Source organism: Elgaria multicarinata, chromosome 2 (genome assembly GCF_023053635.1).
Source record: "Elgaria multicarinata webbii isolate HBS135686 ecotype San Diego chromosome 2, rElgMul1.1.pri, whole genome shotgun sequence".
NCBI lineage: Eukaryota > Metazoa > Chordata > Lepidosauria > Squamata > Anguidae > Elgaria > Elgaria multicarinata.
In genome coordinates, this window is record NC_086172.1 from 148420478 (window position 1) to 148436994 (window position 16517).

The 16517-nt window shown below is 44.6% G+C and overlaps 1 protein-coding gene across 1 annotated transcript in view; it reads right to left on the minus strand.

The window, feature by feature from the left end:
• Positions 1–4680: 4680 nt before the first annotated feature.
• The window catches only part of ISM2 (isthmin 2), a 29655-nt gene continuing 17818 nt past the window's right edge, over positions 4681–16517 (minus strand). Inside the window, exons 2-6 of the mRNA XM_063118920.1 lie at positions 14104–14367; positions 10190–10523; positions 9473–9613; positions 8517–8594; positions 4681–5611 (exon numbers count right to left, since the gene is read on the minus strand). Coding sequence (XP_062974990.1) covers positions 5094–5611; positions 8517–8594; positions 9473–9613; positions 10190–10523; positions 14104–14325 — 1293 coding nt within the window. The 5' untranslated portion in view covers positions 14326–14367 and the 3' untranslated portion in view covers positions 4681–5093. The remainder of the gene's footprint in view (positions 5612–8516; positions 8595–9472; positions 9614–10189; positions 10524–14103; positions 14368–16517) is intronic.

Genomic DNA, 16517 nt, shown 5'->3' on the forward strand with positions numbered 1-16517 from the left:
ACACATATTTTGAAATAAAGTGCTTTCAGCTCAATTCAGATAAAGGAGATCTTCTCATCAATGCTGTTTCGTAGAGTACACACACACACATATATATCTTTATACAACAGTGTAGTGATATAACAATAAAATTTCGTGGCAGGGACAATATACAATACTTTTTATATAATATATATATATATATAGCTTAAATAGAAATTGCTGGACAGAATCTTAGTTGCATGGTATAAAAATAAACCCTTGTTCCTTAGTATTTACTCACCCATATGAAACTGCAAAGCTTTCTGGGAGTCTAAGGTGCTTGTGAAAACAGTAGCATTTGATACGCTAGAAGTGGAGGAACCCAAACGCTGCTAGGCAGGTGTGCGCCCCCCCCCCCCCGGCACTTCCACCCATGGCAAAAGGTTGAAGCTTTTCCCGTTGTCAACGCAGAGCAGCCTCACCCACCCTGGCACCTTCCAAGTATGTTGGACTACATCACCCATCATCCTCAGTGAACATAGGCCATGCCAGATCAGGGTGATGGGAGTTGTAGTCCAACATATCTGCAGGGTGCCAGGTTACCAAAGGCCATCGCGCAACCTGCCTGTGATCCTTTGCTTTACATGCCAGCAGGCTCCACTATCAACAAGACGCTGTGTCTGGACTGCAGCTGCAAGATGAAACGGCATTCCACTAAAATGAATGGGACATACTTCCATAAGAGGTGTTTAGGATCTGCTGACTTCTCCCATTTCAGAAATGAACATTTCTGCTTCTTTCTGACTGCTTCAGGAAGTATGAGATTACCATGGCACTGGCAATATGTCTTGCTAGGAGACTCGTCAACAGTTTAGTAGCATTCAAGAACGCTATAAAGACTGATCTCTTCTGGCAAGCCTATCCAGTGGAATTTTAGGATGTTTTTAGAATGTTTTTAGGATGTTCTAACAATGTATATTATGTTTCAATTCAGTTTTATGTATTTTATATTTACTGTTGTTCCCCACCTCGATCAAAATGGAGAGGTGGGTAAGAATTATTATTATATTATTATTATTATTATTATTACTACTACTACTACTACTACTATGACTCGATGGCCTTGTAGGCCCCTTCCAACTCTGCTATTCTATGATACTACTATTAGCAGCACATGGGCAACTTTGGATATTGCTCTCAGCCTGAAACCTGCCTGTCTGCAATTGCAGGAGCCAGGCCGTGGTGAAATGTAATGTATTTTTCTTGGCAAACTTGTATCTCCTCTGCCAGCACATTGTTGGTTTATTGGGACAACCCTCTCTAACTCAACTGCCTGGTCCAAGAGAGGATGTCATCAGAAAAGGATTAGACAATGATCACAACAGGTGGAACCAGTCTACAAGGGTTGGCCCCAAACAGGACAACAAATGAAGGAGCATTCAGAAGGAGGGTTGCAAGACAACTATCACAACTAGATGTAATAATCATCACTAGGCAACCAGTAATGAACTCTCACCACCTCCAGTACAGCAGCACTTCAGGCACTATGTGTAAATCATTACCAGGCTGTTTTCTGTTATCGCCATGTCCCAATTCTCTCAGTCCTTTTCTTTTTCCATTCAGATTCTAATGATACTTTATCCACAAGTCAGCTGTAGTGAAACGGACTCTGAACTCACCAACAATGTCAGGGCCAAGAGAACAGCGCAAGGCAGAGAAAATGCAACCACCTTGCATTTGTCTGAATTTTTCAATCAACCACTGGATTTGAAGGCAAGAATTCCCTCCTTTCCGTATACTAAGAACTCAGAGACTTTGAGCTTAGCCTACTGTATAAGGTCTCATTCTCATATTTAATGAATTTTTTGTTTTGTATCTCAAGTTCCAGAAAAATGTGGTGTTTAAAAGAATTAAATACTGATCCAATGAGTGCAGCAAAATGCAGTGGTTTAAGATTCTGTTTGGAGACTGAAGCAGGAGAATTTTAAGCAGCTAATAGGAAGCGTCTCCCTAGCACCTGTATGTTTTCAGGATCCCAGATTCAAGTTTTACTCAGGGAGTTCACATAAGGTGACCTAGCTACTACTTCCCTATTTGGCCACTAGATGTCATAATAGAACCATCCCAACCTAGCAATCTGTGGGCTGTTCTGGGAGTACCAGCCAGCCAAGAAACAGGAGTTTTAAAGGAAAAGCTTTTTATATTCATATTCTGCTTGCTGCAATAAAAACATAGTGAAAAGAAAAAGGGGCTGGCTTGTGAAGTCCCCCAAATCTGCTAGAATGTAACAACCTTGGCATAGATCAGAAACATGTTGGAATATTTATAAGGCCAATTACTACACAGGGAAAAGAAGGTGGGGAGAGATCACAAAAGAGAAAAGATCAAAGAACATCAAAATGGTCCTACGTGGAACACCTTAGCCATAAGATGAAGCAGGTCTAATGAGGGCCTGGCAACTGTTGCCCTGCCACTCTGGTAATCACTTATGGAACTGGTGCAAAGACTTAGGAGGTAAAATGCACTACTTCCTCCCCTACAAATTCCGTGAAGGCACATAATTCTGGATCTTGTGTTATCCTCAGAGGAGAAGGGTTAGAGTTGTCCTAGATATATATGCAATACCGAAATTGCAGAGAGAAGCTTATGGTACTGAATCCTGAAAATGTGAGTTTTAATGTTAAGTGCCTGGTCCTCATGTTGCAGGGATTTTGAAATGGTGGTTCCCAGCTGCCAAGAAGCAAAAAAAAAAAAAAAAAAAAAAAGGACTGTCAGGATTCGGTGATTGCATGGAAGTCTGAAAATTGCTACTTGGTACAATATTTAACAGCAACAACAAAAGGGATTTTAAAAACAACAACACTATAAATGCCATAAGAGAGGGAGAGACTTGGGTGAGCCACAAGTAAGAGAGTCTTAAGTAGCCATTTGAAAGTTTTAGAAGAAACTAAGAATTTCCCTTGATAAAGAATTCCCAATGCCTTTTTTTGGGGCGGGGGGGAAATACATTGTTACAGCCATTTAAATTTTGGTTTGGAATAATATTTAGTATCCTGAAATTTTATGTCAGTGTTTTTATGCCTTTCCAGCTGAAGCTTAGTGAAATCTCATAATAATTAAGGGGAGAGGGAAGAGGAAAAATAGAATTTTCATGGCCACATAATAGGATTTCATTGCCTGATAGCATTTTGCTCTTCCCCATCACTAGCAAATGCAGTATAAATTAGGCAAAACAAATATGTAAAGTTACTTAATTTGCACACAATTTGGGGGCTTCTTTTAATTAAAGCTCCAAAGCAACTCTCATGTTAATTGTTCAACCACAACTCAATTGTCATCCAGTGCACCAAGAGTCATCTATCGAACTGCCCATGATAAATCAACTGGATCAAAAGATTCCAATCCTGAAGGCAAGAATCCAAAACTAAAATAAAAGAATGACATTTGGAGAGTCAGATCTTTCCCTCACAAGTTAAGAATCCAAACAGCTTTGCAATAAATCATGTCTGGGTTGTTCTCCCCATGCCATCCAAATAAAACGCCCTAAACTCAGAGTGGGATTCCATGTTGACTTTGGCAAAAACCATCCACCCAACTGCTATCAGGTCAGTCAGCAAAGCTGCACTGGCAAGGACATTTTGGTCCCTCAGGTACTTCCTTCCTGTCCATCTTCTCAAGAGTTTTATTAGTGATAACATTTATTAATTTATTTTTGGCTTTTTGTAGGACAGTCTTCTCCAAACAGATGCCCAGGCAGCATGATGGACTGCAACTCCCATCATCCCCAGCTGGTAGGGAATGATGGAAGTTACAGTCCAATACATCAGATTAAGGAAGGCTGGTGTAGGAGAGCAAAAAGACTTGGCTGGGACGCCCAGGCTTCGCTTTTCCCTGACTGGTTTTACACAGCAGTGTCGTTTTTCGAGGGTACGTAGCAAAGCTGGCCCAAAACACTTTGCTGCCTGAGGAACAAGATGGCGTCCCCTCCTATTCCATGTACAAAGCCAGCTGGACTCTGTCAGTTAAATCTTTCTTCAACACTGACAATGGGATAGCATCCTGCACCTCGCCTGAAGGCAGGAGGCAACCTTAGGGAGTGCAAGGCAGCCCACATGGTATGAAGTTCTCTCCTCTAACATTTCTCTGATCTTTCCCTGCATTTGCCACTTGAAGCAACTGCTTCACTTTGCCTAATGGTAGAGCCAGCCCTGAAACCTGGCCTGGCGTGTTTTCTGCCAGGCTTCTGAAGTACAGAAGAAGAGTAAGTGATAAAAACATGTGGTTGTTTCTTTAGCTGACCCTCTGGATAGGAAGTAGTTGTGGTTTGTCCCATCAGACTTGGAAGCAGGTTGGCCTCATCCCCCACTTTAGTGGGTATGTTTTCACATGCATCATGGAACTGGCATCCCAATCCTCCAGCACCCCAACCCTCCAGTTTCCTCCAAACTGTGTGGAATGTAACACCCAGGGAAGATCTCTCTCTTCCCTGGGACCTTATCACAATTCCAGAGCCTTACATTCAGATTCTGGATACATCTAACAAGATTTCCCTTTTATCTAAAAATATAACATTGGTGTATTAGGTCATCCATCTTTAGATGGCTTCAAATGCTATGCAAAACCAATCAAACACCCAATGGAATACTATGGCATAAGAACTCCCAGTTGCCTTGTGAGATAGTGTGAGTGCAGTATTATAAAATGAGTTTAAAAGTGTATTTTTAAAGTATGCCGTTCATCTGCAGCACCCACCACTTTCTTGGTTCATCCTGTATCCATAATCCCTCAAGAAGATTTGTTGGCCATCATAAGTGTTAGAGAGCACCCCTTGGGCCAACTGGGCTGTGGTAATTGCTGGGTGACGAGGAAGCCAAGAAAGAAAGTGGAGGTCACTATAGAGGAGACAAGGCCGGAGCCACTGTAGAGTTTGTGCTTCAGCTTCCCTACTTTGTTACCAAGGGGACAAAAGATCAAAAGGATAACTCTGCAGCCATTCTAAAGCAGAGGTCTTTGTTGACATAAAAATGGAGCCAGAGATCAGGGGTGGCAGGGAGAAATCCTGATATGTCCTCTAGTATGTCATGTCGGAGACAGAGACTGTCCTGCTGCCTACAGCCTCTTTTCTGTTTGTGCTAATACTCCCTGGCTTCCTGTAGCTGAGAGAGGTACTCGTCCTCAAGGGGGTTGTCAGCACACTGTTGCCCATTATTGGGAGGCCGCACTGCGTGGTACCTGCTCCAGTCCCCCTTGCAGAGGATCCACGGCAGCATGTCCACCTTATAGTGCAACTCAGGGGAAAACTCCGTGCTGATGAGGTTGGGAGCTCCGGCCCCCTTGCCTCGAGTAATCAGCTTGGTGTTCTCGTCGTAGCAGCAGTGCTGCGCAGCCAGCGTGGTGCTGTCCAAGGAGAGCATGGAGCGCAAGCAGAAACGGGCCGTGGGCTTGTAGATGTCCAGCCGCTCCTTAGGGCCGCTGGCATCCCGCCAGCGGAAGTTCTTGCCTTGCCGCTCATCTCGCAGGTTGACGGCACTATAAACAGCTTCTAGGGGATAGGAACAGGGACAGCTGGGCAGGTCTGATAACACTTTGCTTAGGTATTTGTTGAGGAAGTCACTCTTGCAGTTTAGCCATTTCTCACAGCTGTCCACATCTGGGGAAAGAGAGGGGACACGGGGACACAGACAACCAAACCAGCAATAAGTCATTAGCAGCTTATTTTGGCCAGTACAGTCAAAATTCTAAGTTTCAGAGGAGTGGTCCTTTTTCACAGCTTTCAAAGCAGAATTCTTTAAATCAGCCTTCCTCAAATGGACGCCTTCCAGATGTGTTGGACTACAGCTCCCATCATCCCCAGCCATCATGATGGGATTTGTAGTCCACAATAGTAATGGGTAAATAGTGACTGCAGTGAAAATACAGAAATGGAGTAAGGGAAAGCAGAGACTATTTGAAGACCATTCTGAATTCTGCAGAATACCACATGATGTGTTTTTCTGTGTTAACAGGGTTCCTTCTATGACTTGGACTCCCTGAGCAACTCCTTAAGGATCTCTGCCTCCTTAAGAGTCACCACCTTCCTTCTTTTACCTTCCACTTCCCAGTAACGTGGGATTTAGGCTGCAGAGGTGGAGTGAGTGACACTCCAGACACTTGTGGTTTAACACAACAGTATACTAGTAAAGTAAAACAAGCAACTTACAACTAAAGGTATTCAGGCAATAGAGCTGAGTGATACAAAAGAAAACAAAAGTTGCAAAAATGCAAGTTCTTTTACCCTAAGCTGCACCTAGACTTCTTCCAGCTATACATTTCAGCTCCTTCCTTATGCTCTAGTTTTCCCTGGCTCTCTCATTTTTTTATACCCTCTTCTCCCAAAACAGAAAGTACTATCCCAATTCTGAAGAAATGAAACTAAACTGAAGAAATGGAATTTAACTAGGGTGACCATATTTTGGAAACCAAAAAGGAGGACAACATGGTCGGCCCCAAGGGGGCGTGTCCAGCACCAAGGGGGTGTGCCCACCCAAACATAGCCTTGGTCACATGTCTGATTCTACAGCACACATTTAAGACAAATCTGTTCTACATAGCATCTTAATGTTAAAATCACTGAAATAAAGAACAAGTGAGAGATTCAATGAATCTGAAATTAACTTCACTCACTCCTACTTTTGTAGGTTTTGCTGTACTTTGAAGCTTTTGCTATACTCTGTGTGTTACATTCTCCCCTTCCCTCAGATATCTTTTCTGACTGTATCTTCACTCATTGCAAGCTGCTGCTGTTAACAGGGTTTGCTACTGGCCGGCCGGATGGCTGGCTTTTTTTAATTCCAATTTTTTTAAAAAGCTTGTGTATAATTGTCACAAGTTTCTCTACTCTAACATTAGGGTGGGTGTTGTGGCAGTTTACCTAAAGACTGGAGATCCCCTTAATGCCAAGGGCTGAAACTGTTCAATATGCAAAACCCCAAAGAGGAGGTTTGACAACCTGAGTTTGAAGGATATGGCTCCAGCAGTTTTAAAACACAATAATTTTAAAACTTTGAACTTTTAAAAAAATCCTTTAAAAAAAAATGGATGAACAGATCTGATTCAAACCTGGCATGGCTTAAATCTCTCCTTAAGAGCTATCATGGTGCCAACTTTCAGCCCTTTATCTTTTAAAAATGTCATTTAAAAAAAATAATTTTAAAACCTCAAACTTAAAAAAAAAATCCTAAAACTCAGTGGATGGACAGATCTGTTTCAAACTTGGCATAGCTAAAGTCCTTGTTAAGAGCAATCATGGTGCCAAGTTTCATCTCTTTATCTTTAAAAATAATATTTTTTAAAAAAAATCCTCAAATTTTAAAAAATTCCTAAAAATCAATGAATGAACAGATCTGTTTCAAATTTGGTATGGCTAAAGCTCTACCTAAAAGCTGTCATGGTGCCAACTTTCAGCTCTTTATCTTCAAAAATGATAGTTTAAAAAATAATAATTTAAAAATCTCCATTTTAAAAAAATTCCTAAAAAATCAATGGAACAGATCTGTTTCAAATTTGGTGTGGCTAAAGCTCTATCTAAATCCTATCATGGTGCGAAGTTTCATCTCTTTATTTTTAAAAATGACGATTTAAAAAATAATAATTTTAAAACCTGTTTTTTTAAAAAACATAAAAAATCAATGGATGAACGGATCTGTTCCAAATTTGGTATGACTAAAGCCCTTCCTAAGAGCTACCATCGTGCCATGTTTCATGTCTTTATCTTAAAAAATGACAGTTATAAGCATTTTTGTTAATTCCCATTAGAGCTGCTCTTTGGAAAAATCCGGATTTCCCCTCCCCCTCCTGGATTTGTGATCAAAAACCCAGACAAATCCAGGCAAATCCGGTCATACGGTCACCCTAACTTAACCAGAAAATGAATCCTAACTGGAGAAATTAAACTACTCTTATCAGGGTTATAACCCCTCCCAACAGAAAAACTCCAGGGCTCTGAGGCCTGACCTTTTTACTTTGCCTCTGTAGGCCTCAAACTTTCACAGCATGCAATCACAGAATGCATATGTATTTCTTTTGGTAGGGTGCCAAGTAATTCCACCATCTAGCAGTTAGAAATGGATGAATCTGTCAGTGATACTTTCTCTCTGCTTCTCATTTTTGCTTCCTGTTTCTGAACCAGTTTGCAAAATTTTTAATAAAAAGTCCTCAAGAATTCCTACCCATTTTTGTACATTTCTCCTAATATACACATTTTTTATGAAATTTTGCCTTATATGCACTTTTTGCAAGCAATTTCCTTAATACAATGCATTTTACTAATATATGCATTTCTGTGCACACTTCTTCCTTACACATGCATTTTTGTATGCATTTTTATCATCAGAGAACTGCATTACAAAATTCGGAGAAGTGAGAATACCAAAGGATAGATGCATTTTGGTTTGCGTATTGGTTCAGAAAGAGCGAATTAGGTAGGTTTGTATTAAAATGCAAACTGTACGCATTTCTCCACCATTCCTAAGGGTAATGCCCAGCTGTGTTGTCCTAAGAATGAGGACTTTACTGACCTGCATTTAGGATCTCTGTGGCATTCTCAGTTTCAAATGGTGTCTCTTCAGTGGCAAGAGCTAACTCGCCATCTGCTCCTTCAGAAAGACACAACAGCACAAGGGTCAGGATGAAACTCTGAAGACAGGACATATTCCTTTTAAAATATGTTTGAGGAACAGAAAATGCGCTTTAGTGTCAGACCCACGTATATATCTCTTGTCCCTATTTCCCACGCCACAATCTGATGCCATGCATGGAGGACCCAAAAACCTGCTTTTGACCTGCAAACTGACTTCCAGTTGATGGTTCTGATACATCAAATGTATCAAGCTGATGAGAAAAGAAACAATGGAGATGGTCACCAGGATTAAAAAGTCGGTGGATTTACTTAAAGTCGTCAACAGAACCATCACACAGGACTTGTTTCCTCATGGAAAGAGACCATTCACTTCTGTTATGCAAATCCAAGAGAGCTTGCGTTTTGTCCAAGCAATAGTCAAATAAGAGACATGGGGAGCAAATGGGTGATCTCTGCATCTGAGATGCAGGGACGGAAGTGGCCTTTCGGCCAAAGATTCATTCATCCCCCGCCTCCCCGGTCATGGACATCTCATCCAAGTTCCTCTTGGTATGAATGAAAAGGCATCTTCTCAAAAATCAAGAGGTTGCCCACTTTCCAGCTGAGAAAGCAGCTCAGTGAGTAATACACAATCTGACACTGAACTAGCTTTGAACAGCCTTCCCCAATCCAGTGCGCTTTGGATGTCCTGGACTTCAACTCCCATCAGCCACAGCCAGCATGGCCAATCATCAGGAATGCTAGGAATTGTCGTCCAAAACAAATGGAGGGTGCCAGGCTGGAGAAGGCATTCCAGCCTATAGAGAAGATGCATCCCAGAAAACAGAGCAGAGTGTAAGAACAGAGTAACATGTAATAACAGAGCAGGAGTGTAAGAAGAAAAAGTGTCTGTACCAGGACAGCGGTGCAGGTCACAGGTTCTCGACTCTGTGGCAGTGCATGCATAGCCACAAGACCTGGTTCTCTTCTGGTTGCCACTGCCACATGTGACACCGCAGGGAGACCAAGAACTCCACTCCTCTTCGTCTTCATAGTCTGGAGGGCAAGAAAAAGACAACACACACCAAAGTTCTCCAAAGCTTAGGGAAGAATGGAGGCTGAAGGAGTCCTGTATTTTCTCTCTTCATTCTCCAGTAATCTAGATCTCTCTCCTCCAAACCTATATTGTACAACCAGAAACTCAGAAGAGAAGATTAGTGGGGGGCTTCCTGATATGGTATTTTGGGCTGCATCTGCGCATCTAGAGCAGCAGAAGGATATGTGTATATTATCAAATGAAGCAGCCCTTAACCACCAATCGTACAAACCCATTGAGGATTCTTGAATATGTGCACACGAGAGAAAGAACCAATACAGAAGGATGCTAATGTAGTTGGGTGGCATGTCACTGGGATTTCACAGGATATACACCAAAGTTCCCCTTGCTGAATCGATTATATTGGCTGGTTCTGAGACTCTCATCCTAACTAGAGAGGGGGAGAAACAGCAGATCTGGAGATCCTGAACTGAGAAGACACTTTTGCTCTACTGAAAAGGGTTCATGTTCTCCCTTGTCCCTTTGCAGGCAACTCAGCGTTGCAGACCTACTAAGGGCAAGAAAGGGAGACTCACCGTAATTATACTTCTCTTTGAAGATCCAGTTCTTCTGATTGGGCCACCTCTGATCCCAGTCACCTCCCACGCCACTCAGCACTGTTTCCTCCTCCTCATACTCTGAAGTATAGTCTTCCTCCTCCTCCTCCACCTCTTCACTCCTGCTCCTTATGTCCAAGTTGTCATCTTCATCGCCCTCCTCTACAGAATCTGTGTACTCCCAGAAAAGGGGCCAGAAGAGGTCTTTATGGGACAGCCACTCAGAAGATGTCAGAGACCAGTCATTGCTAGTCTCCTTCAGCAAGTCCATCTCCATCTCAGCCTGAGGATCATCCACAACCTCAATGGTCACCTGGAAGCGAAAGCATGAGATCAGACAGTTTCAGGACCTCTAGCATTAAAGCACAGCCTCCTTGAAGAGCAACACCACAGCTTTCCTTCAAGTACCTCTTTCACACATTCTCTCATAAGTCAGTGCTGGCCTCTCCTTACCTTGCTCCTCTCCTTACCTTGCTTTCTTCATTTCTAGCTATTCCCAACAGCTGCCTATTTTCTCTCCCATTGTGCCTGATCTCACACTCCAATTCCAAACCTGCCATTCTGTGTAAGCACAACTATTAAACCACTTAGGTAATGAATGAAAGCTGTTCTCAGAAGTCAGGTAGTGCACAGCCATGATATAACCAACCGTCTATTGCCATTTTTTAGGGCAGACTAAGGTGGGTATAGTATAAGATTAACTAATAACCAGATCATATGCATGTATGTTTACTCAGTGTTCTGGTTCACATGATTGGCAGGCAGTTAACAAGCCATGGTGCCGGTCACATACTGAGGGCATCTGCATAATTACCCTAGGCAGTGTGGCTTGTCATTTTGTGCAAACCCAGCCAGGGTCGCTCATTGCTGTGGGTATCAAGCCATTCAGACCCCTATGATGGCCTATGGCTTGTTAACAGCCACCGTGGCTTGGTAACTAACTGCCTGCTGACCATGTAAACCCGGTCAGTAAATCTCACTGAGTTCTATGGAGCCCACTCCAAAGTATGTGTGCACTGGACTGCAGCATGAAGCAGTGAATAAGAGCTTTCCAATAAGGACTGCTTCTGTGTCTTGATGAATGTCTTGCTGAAGTTGATAGAGGCGTTTTTTCTCCCTCTCTCATAACTTTTGAACTCAGAGTTTCCAACGGAGCTGAATGGTGGGAGAATCAGGACAGACAAAAGGAAGTACTTCTTCACACAGAGCATAGTTAAACTGTGAAATTTGCAACCACAAGGAGTAATGATGGCTGTCAACTTGAGCAGTGGATCAGACAAACTCGTGGAGGATAAGGTTATCAATGGCCCTGTGCAGAAGACACCTTAAACCATGGCTTTAACCACGGTGAATATAGCAATAAGCCTTATTCACCATGGTTAAAGCCATAGTTTAAGGTGTCTTCTGAACACGGCCTGGCTTTCTGGCTTAATCACCATGGTTAAAGCCATGGTTAAAGCTAGGGGTGTGCTACGCTCCGTTACAGATCCCCGGATCCGAAGCGGAGTGGGCCGATCCGGACCTCCGAAGCCCAGGTCTGGAGCTGAACAGGGGAGGTCCGGGTCGGCTCGAAGCAGTTTGGAACGGTCCGAAGCGATTCAGACCGTTCCGAAGTTTCGGAGCAAGGTAAGTGGGGAGGGGAGCTTACCTGGCTCCCCTGTCCACCGCAGCGGTCCGTGCGGCAACGGTGGCGGTAAGGGGGGGAGGGAGGCTTACCTAGGTCCCTGTGGTCCAGGCTTCAGGCCGGAAACAGGCCGCGACCTGTTTCTGGCCTGAGGCCTGGGCCGCAGTTGAAGCTCCTGCCCGGACCGCGACGGAGCCAGGTAAGTGGGGGGGGAGGGCTTACTTGGCGCCGGCGCCGCAGTCTGTATGGTGACAGTGGCAGAGCCAGGTAAGCCCCCTTCCCCCCTTAGTGTGGGCAGTGGCTTCAACTGCGGCCCAGGCTTCAGGCCGGAAACAGGCCTTGGCCTGTTTCCGGACTGAGGCCTGGGCCACAGTTGAAGCTGCTGCCCGGACCGCAACAGAGCCAGGTAAGTGGCCAATCGGCCAGGGATGAACAAGCAGGACATGGTGCAACAGCACCCTCCCACCCAAGTTCCCCATCAACTGGTGTATATAGGCTTACTGCCTCAGATACTGGAGATAGGACTCAGCAATCAGGGCTAGTAGCCATTTAGAAATGTAATAAATAAATAAAATAAATAAATAAAGCAAGCTATGTTTCAAAGATAGGTTTGTTGCAAATGAGGAATGCAGTATTATATAAAAATAAAACTTTTATTGCCTCAAACAAACATAGCTTCTAACTAACTTCTCTCCAGCCCTGACTGACTCCCGAGAGTGCTGAGTCACTGACTGCTGTGTCACCTCCTGATTGGGCGAGTATTCCTTCAATCAAAGTCTGTGTCCCTGACTTCCTCTACCATCTAACTTCCTGTGTGTCTCACTTAGTTCTACCTATTGATACATCTTTCTTTTTTTTATTTTAACCAACAATACATTACAACTCCCATTTACAACTGCCATCTTGGCCCTGTGGGAAAGAAGAAGGACCGAGGAGACAGGAGCAGGCAGAAGTAACATTGGGGCCTGCTCCTGTTGGACTCTTCCCACCCCCAGGGCAAACTGCCATCTTGGCCCTGTGGGGAAGAAGAAGGACCGAGGGGACAGGAGCAGGCAGAAGTAACATCGGGCCCTGCTCCTGTTGGACTCTTCCCACCCCCCCACAGGGCAAACTGCCATCTTGGCCCTGTGGGGAAGAAGAAGGACCAAGGGGACAGGAGCAGGCAGAAGTAACATCGGGGCCTGCTCCTGTTGGACTCTCTCTCTCTCTCTCTCTCCTCCCTCCCTCCCTCCCTCCTGGACTCCTTTTCCTTGTGTGTCATGTCTTTATTAGACTGTAAGCCTGAGGGCAGGGACTGTCTTTTTTGCTAAGTGTAAGCCGCTCCGAGAGCCTTTTTTGGCTGAGGAGCGGGGTATAAGTATGATAAATAAATAAATAAATAAATAAAATAAACTGCCGTCCCTAAGAGAGCTGGCCATGCTAATGATCTCTTTAACCTTGTGAGCACAATTCAGGTTTTCTGACTTAAACCACTTGGGTCTTGCATGCCTGTTCCACTTTCCTTTTGTCCCACTTCCATAGCTATGTCATCCCTGACCTAGGCCCTTCTGGTGAAGATTCTGAAGCTGATGACCCCATGAAATCCCACCCACCCCCTTGACTCCATTATTCCTGTAGGCAGCCCTCCCAGTTCCGAAGAAGCCACACCAAGGCCTTTGGCAACAGGGCTCCTGATGAACTTACCTCAGCCATGGAGTCAGAGGTGGCGGCGGCGGCTGGGCAGTCACAGGAGAAGGAAACCTGAGAACAGGGTTAACTTTTTGCAGCTGGGTTTGGGCAAGGCTCTGAAGACCAGGCTACATAAGCCTCCAGGTCCAGTCTATCCACTGCTGGAACAAAACAGGTCCTATACTCTGTGAAACCCAGCTGCACTTCCTATGATTCTGACTGAGCTTCTCTTTGATCCTGATCCCATGCTTGTCCCTTGGTGTTCTCCTTCATATTTGAACTTGGCTTTGCTCAGCAATACAACCATGGGCCAAGCTCATGCAAGACAAGCGAAGACTGACCTAGAGTACTCTTTGGGCTTTACTCTTTGCACATCAAGCCCATGTGGCATCGGAACATAAAGAGAGGCACTCCTGGTGGCTATGCCACAGCAACGGAATTAGCTCTTCCTTCCTCCTTCTCCCATCCCTGCTCCAGTAGCTTAAACCAAGACCAGCTACCCAGTAACACAGCACACTTTAAAGTTAACAATGGGTTCTACCACTTTTGATGCATTTGTTCTTAGTCTAACAAAGGCAACCCTAACAACCCACAGACCTACCTGTATGTTTGGATTCTGGGCACTCAGGTCCACATTGGCTAATCCTGGCAGGTTCTGTAAATCCAGCACAAAGGGTGTGCTCTCTTCCTGGATTGGGCCACCAGGCTGGAGTGCTGCCAGCTGGTTGCTGGCAGCATGTTGCAATGGCCACCGGCGTTTCTGTCGGCGTGGCATGGCCCGTCCGTTTCGCCTCAGGTTCCGTACCTTGTTAGACTGGGGCATCTCCTCCTCTTTGATCAAAGCAATGTCAGACGAAGTGGAGATCTGGCAATGAAAGACAGCAAAGGAAGCATCAGCACCACTCTTGGGTGTCTCCTGAGGCCAAGACCGCCCTGCTTCCCTTGCATCCTCACATCAGGGGCGAGAGACAACAGGCACTAAAGATGTCGGCAGCCTGCCCCATCATGTTAAGAAGATGTGCCCAGGTCACAAAACTATCTTATGCCACCTCATCATCATCATCATCATCATCATCGACATCGAGGCAGGGTACAACACAAACACAAAACACCACAAAATACATATAATTGATTAAAAACATATAAAACTAATACATTATTAAAAAGCAGCACATTATTAAAAGGGCATCTTAAAATTCAACTGGGTAGGCCTGCAGGAAGAGATCCAACTTTATGACTTTCTTAAATTCCGCAAGACTGTTAAGTTGACGAATCTCTCCCAGCAGGCCATTCCACAGTCTGGGAGCGGCAGAAGAGAAGGTCCTCTGGGTAGCAGTTGTCAGCCTAGTTTTTGCTGACTGGAGTAAATTCTTCCCAGAGTACCTGAGTGTGCGGGGCGGTTGTATGGGAGAAGGCGATCCCACAGGTAACTTGGACCCAAACCATGTAGAGCTTTAAAGGTAATAACCAACACTTTATACTTCGCCTGGAAACTAATTGGCAGCCAGTGAAGTGATTTTAAAGCTGGTGTAATATGATCACCCCTAGATGTACCAGTGACCAACCTGACCAACAGCGCATTGCAGAAGTCAAGGCGCAAAGTTACAAGTGCACTACCATCTTTAGGTCTCCCAACTCTAGGAAGGGTTAGCACCCTCCAGGTGTCGCAGCATGGCCATGATGGAAGTTGCAGTCCAACACATCTGGAAGGCACCAGTCTGAGGAAAGCAGATGCAATATATCCAGTGCATTGCATACAAACATATCCATTCCGATATTTTGAGTTTACCAAACTCTCTCTCCACTCCTCCAGATTAGAAGTGCAGCAAAGTAATTTTGTGCTCCGCCCTTAATGGTTTTAATAGCCCCCCCGCCATCCTTTTAAGATGGTAAATGTGTGTTAATTCAAGTCAGAGTGTGGTAAGACCCTCTTGCTGCATTTTTTTTGGGGGGAGCTCCTGCTCATTCTGTAGAATAAAGCCCAAAACATCTGCCCCATTGGCACCACTGTAATGCTGGCCCATCTAACCTGGTTTTGTTGCTCCTTGATGGTTCAGAACAGGGGCATGTCTACATGAAGGGTTTGCCTTGGGGTGGATTTGCAGTAGCAGCAAGTCTTCTACAGGACGCAGCTGCCATTGTGAAACCGTCCGGGAGCAAACCCTGGAAACTCCGCTTGAAAAAAAGCCTGGCACTTACCCCGACTTTTTTGGCAGTGGAGGCTTGCCACAGCCCATGGTGCCCCCTGATTGATCACCATAGGCTGGACAGGGAAGGGGATGGCCCCGCACCTCTGTAAAAATAAAAAAAAATAAAAATGGAGGGGGGAGAGAGGAACGGGGGGCCCTTTTTATTATTTTATTATAAATAATAAAATAATTATTCCTCCCCCCTTTTTATTATTTTATTATCTGTAGCGGCCCAGCTACAGATAATTAAAAAAAATGGGGGAGAGGAACGGGCAGCCAGAGGGAGGAGAGGTAGTTCGCCTGGCATCCCTCTCCTCGCATCTTCCTCTGGCTGCCTCGTTCCTCCCCTTTAATTTTTTATTATCTGTATCTGCGATGCTGCACAGATATAGAAAATAAAACAATTAAAAAGGGGGGGAGGAACAGCTCTGTTCATCTCCCCCCCCCGGGTTTTTTGGGGTTTTTTTTTTTACAGAGCGGGCAAAGTTTGCACTTGCGTTCCTTCCCGTGCAGATGCCAGGAAGGAACACAAGTATGGCAGCCTGGTGCCTCGCAGCGCCAAAGCGCCGCTGTCCAGACAGGGGCCAGGTTATCCCTGAGTATCCCAGCATTCAAGGACTGCCCATTTAAACTCAGTTTCTTCGCCACACACTGAATCACCGTTCAATCTGTGTGTCTCTTAAGAGAAGGTTTCACCACTTAACCTCATCCCCAGCTCAAAAAACAAGTCCATCTTCATGTAAGTCCTTGTTACTTTTGCTGTATTTTTCTTGATGTCTAAAATGCAGATCAAAGGATCTTCAGGGCATGGACCTGTCTTCTGCTT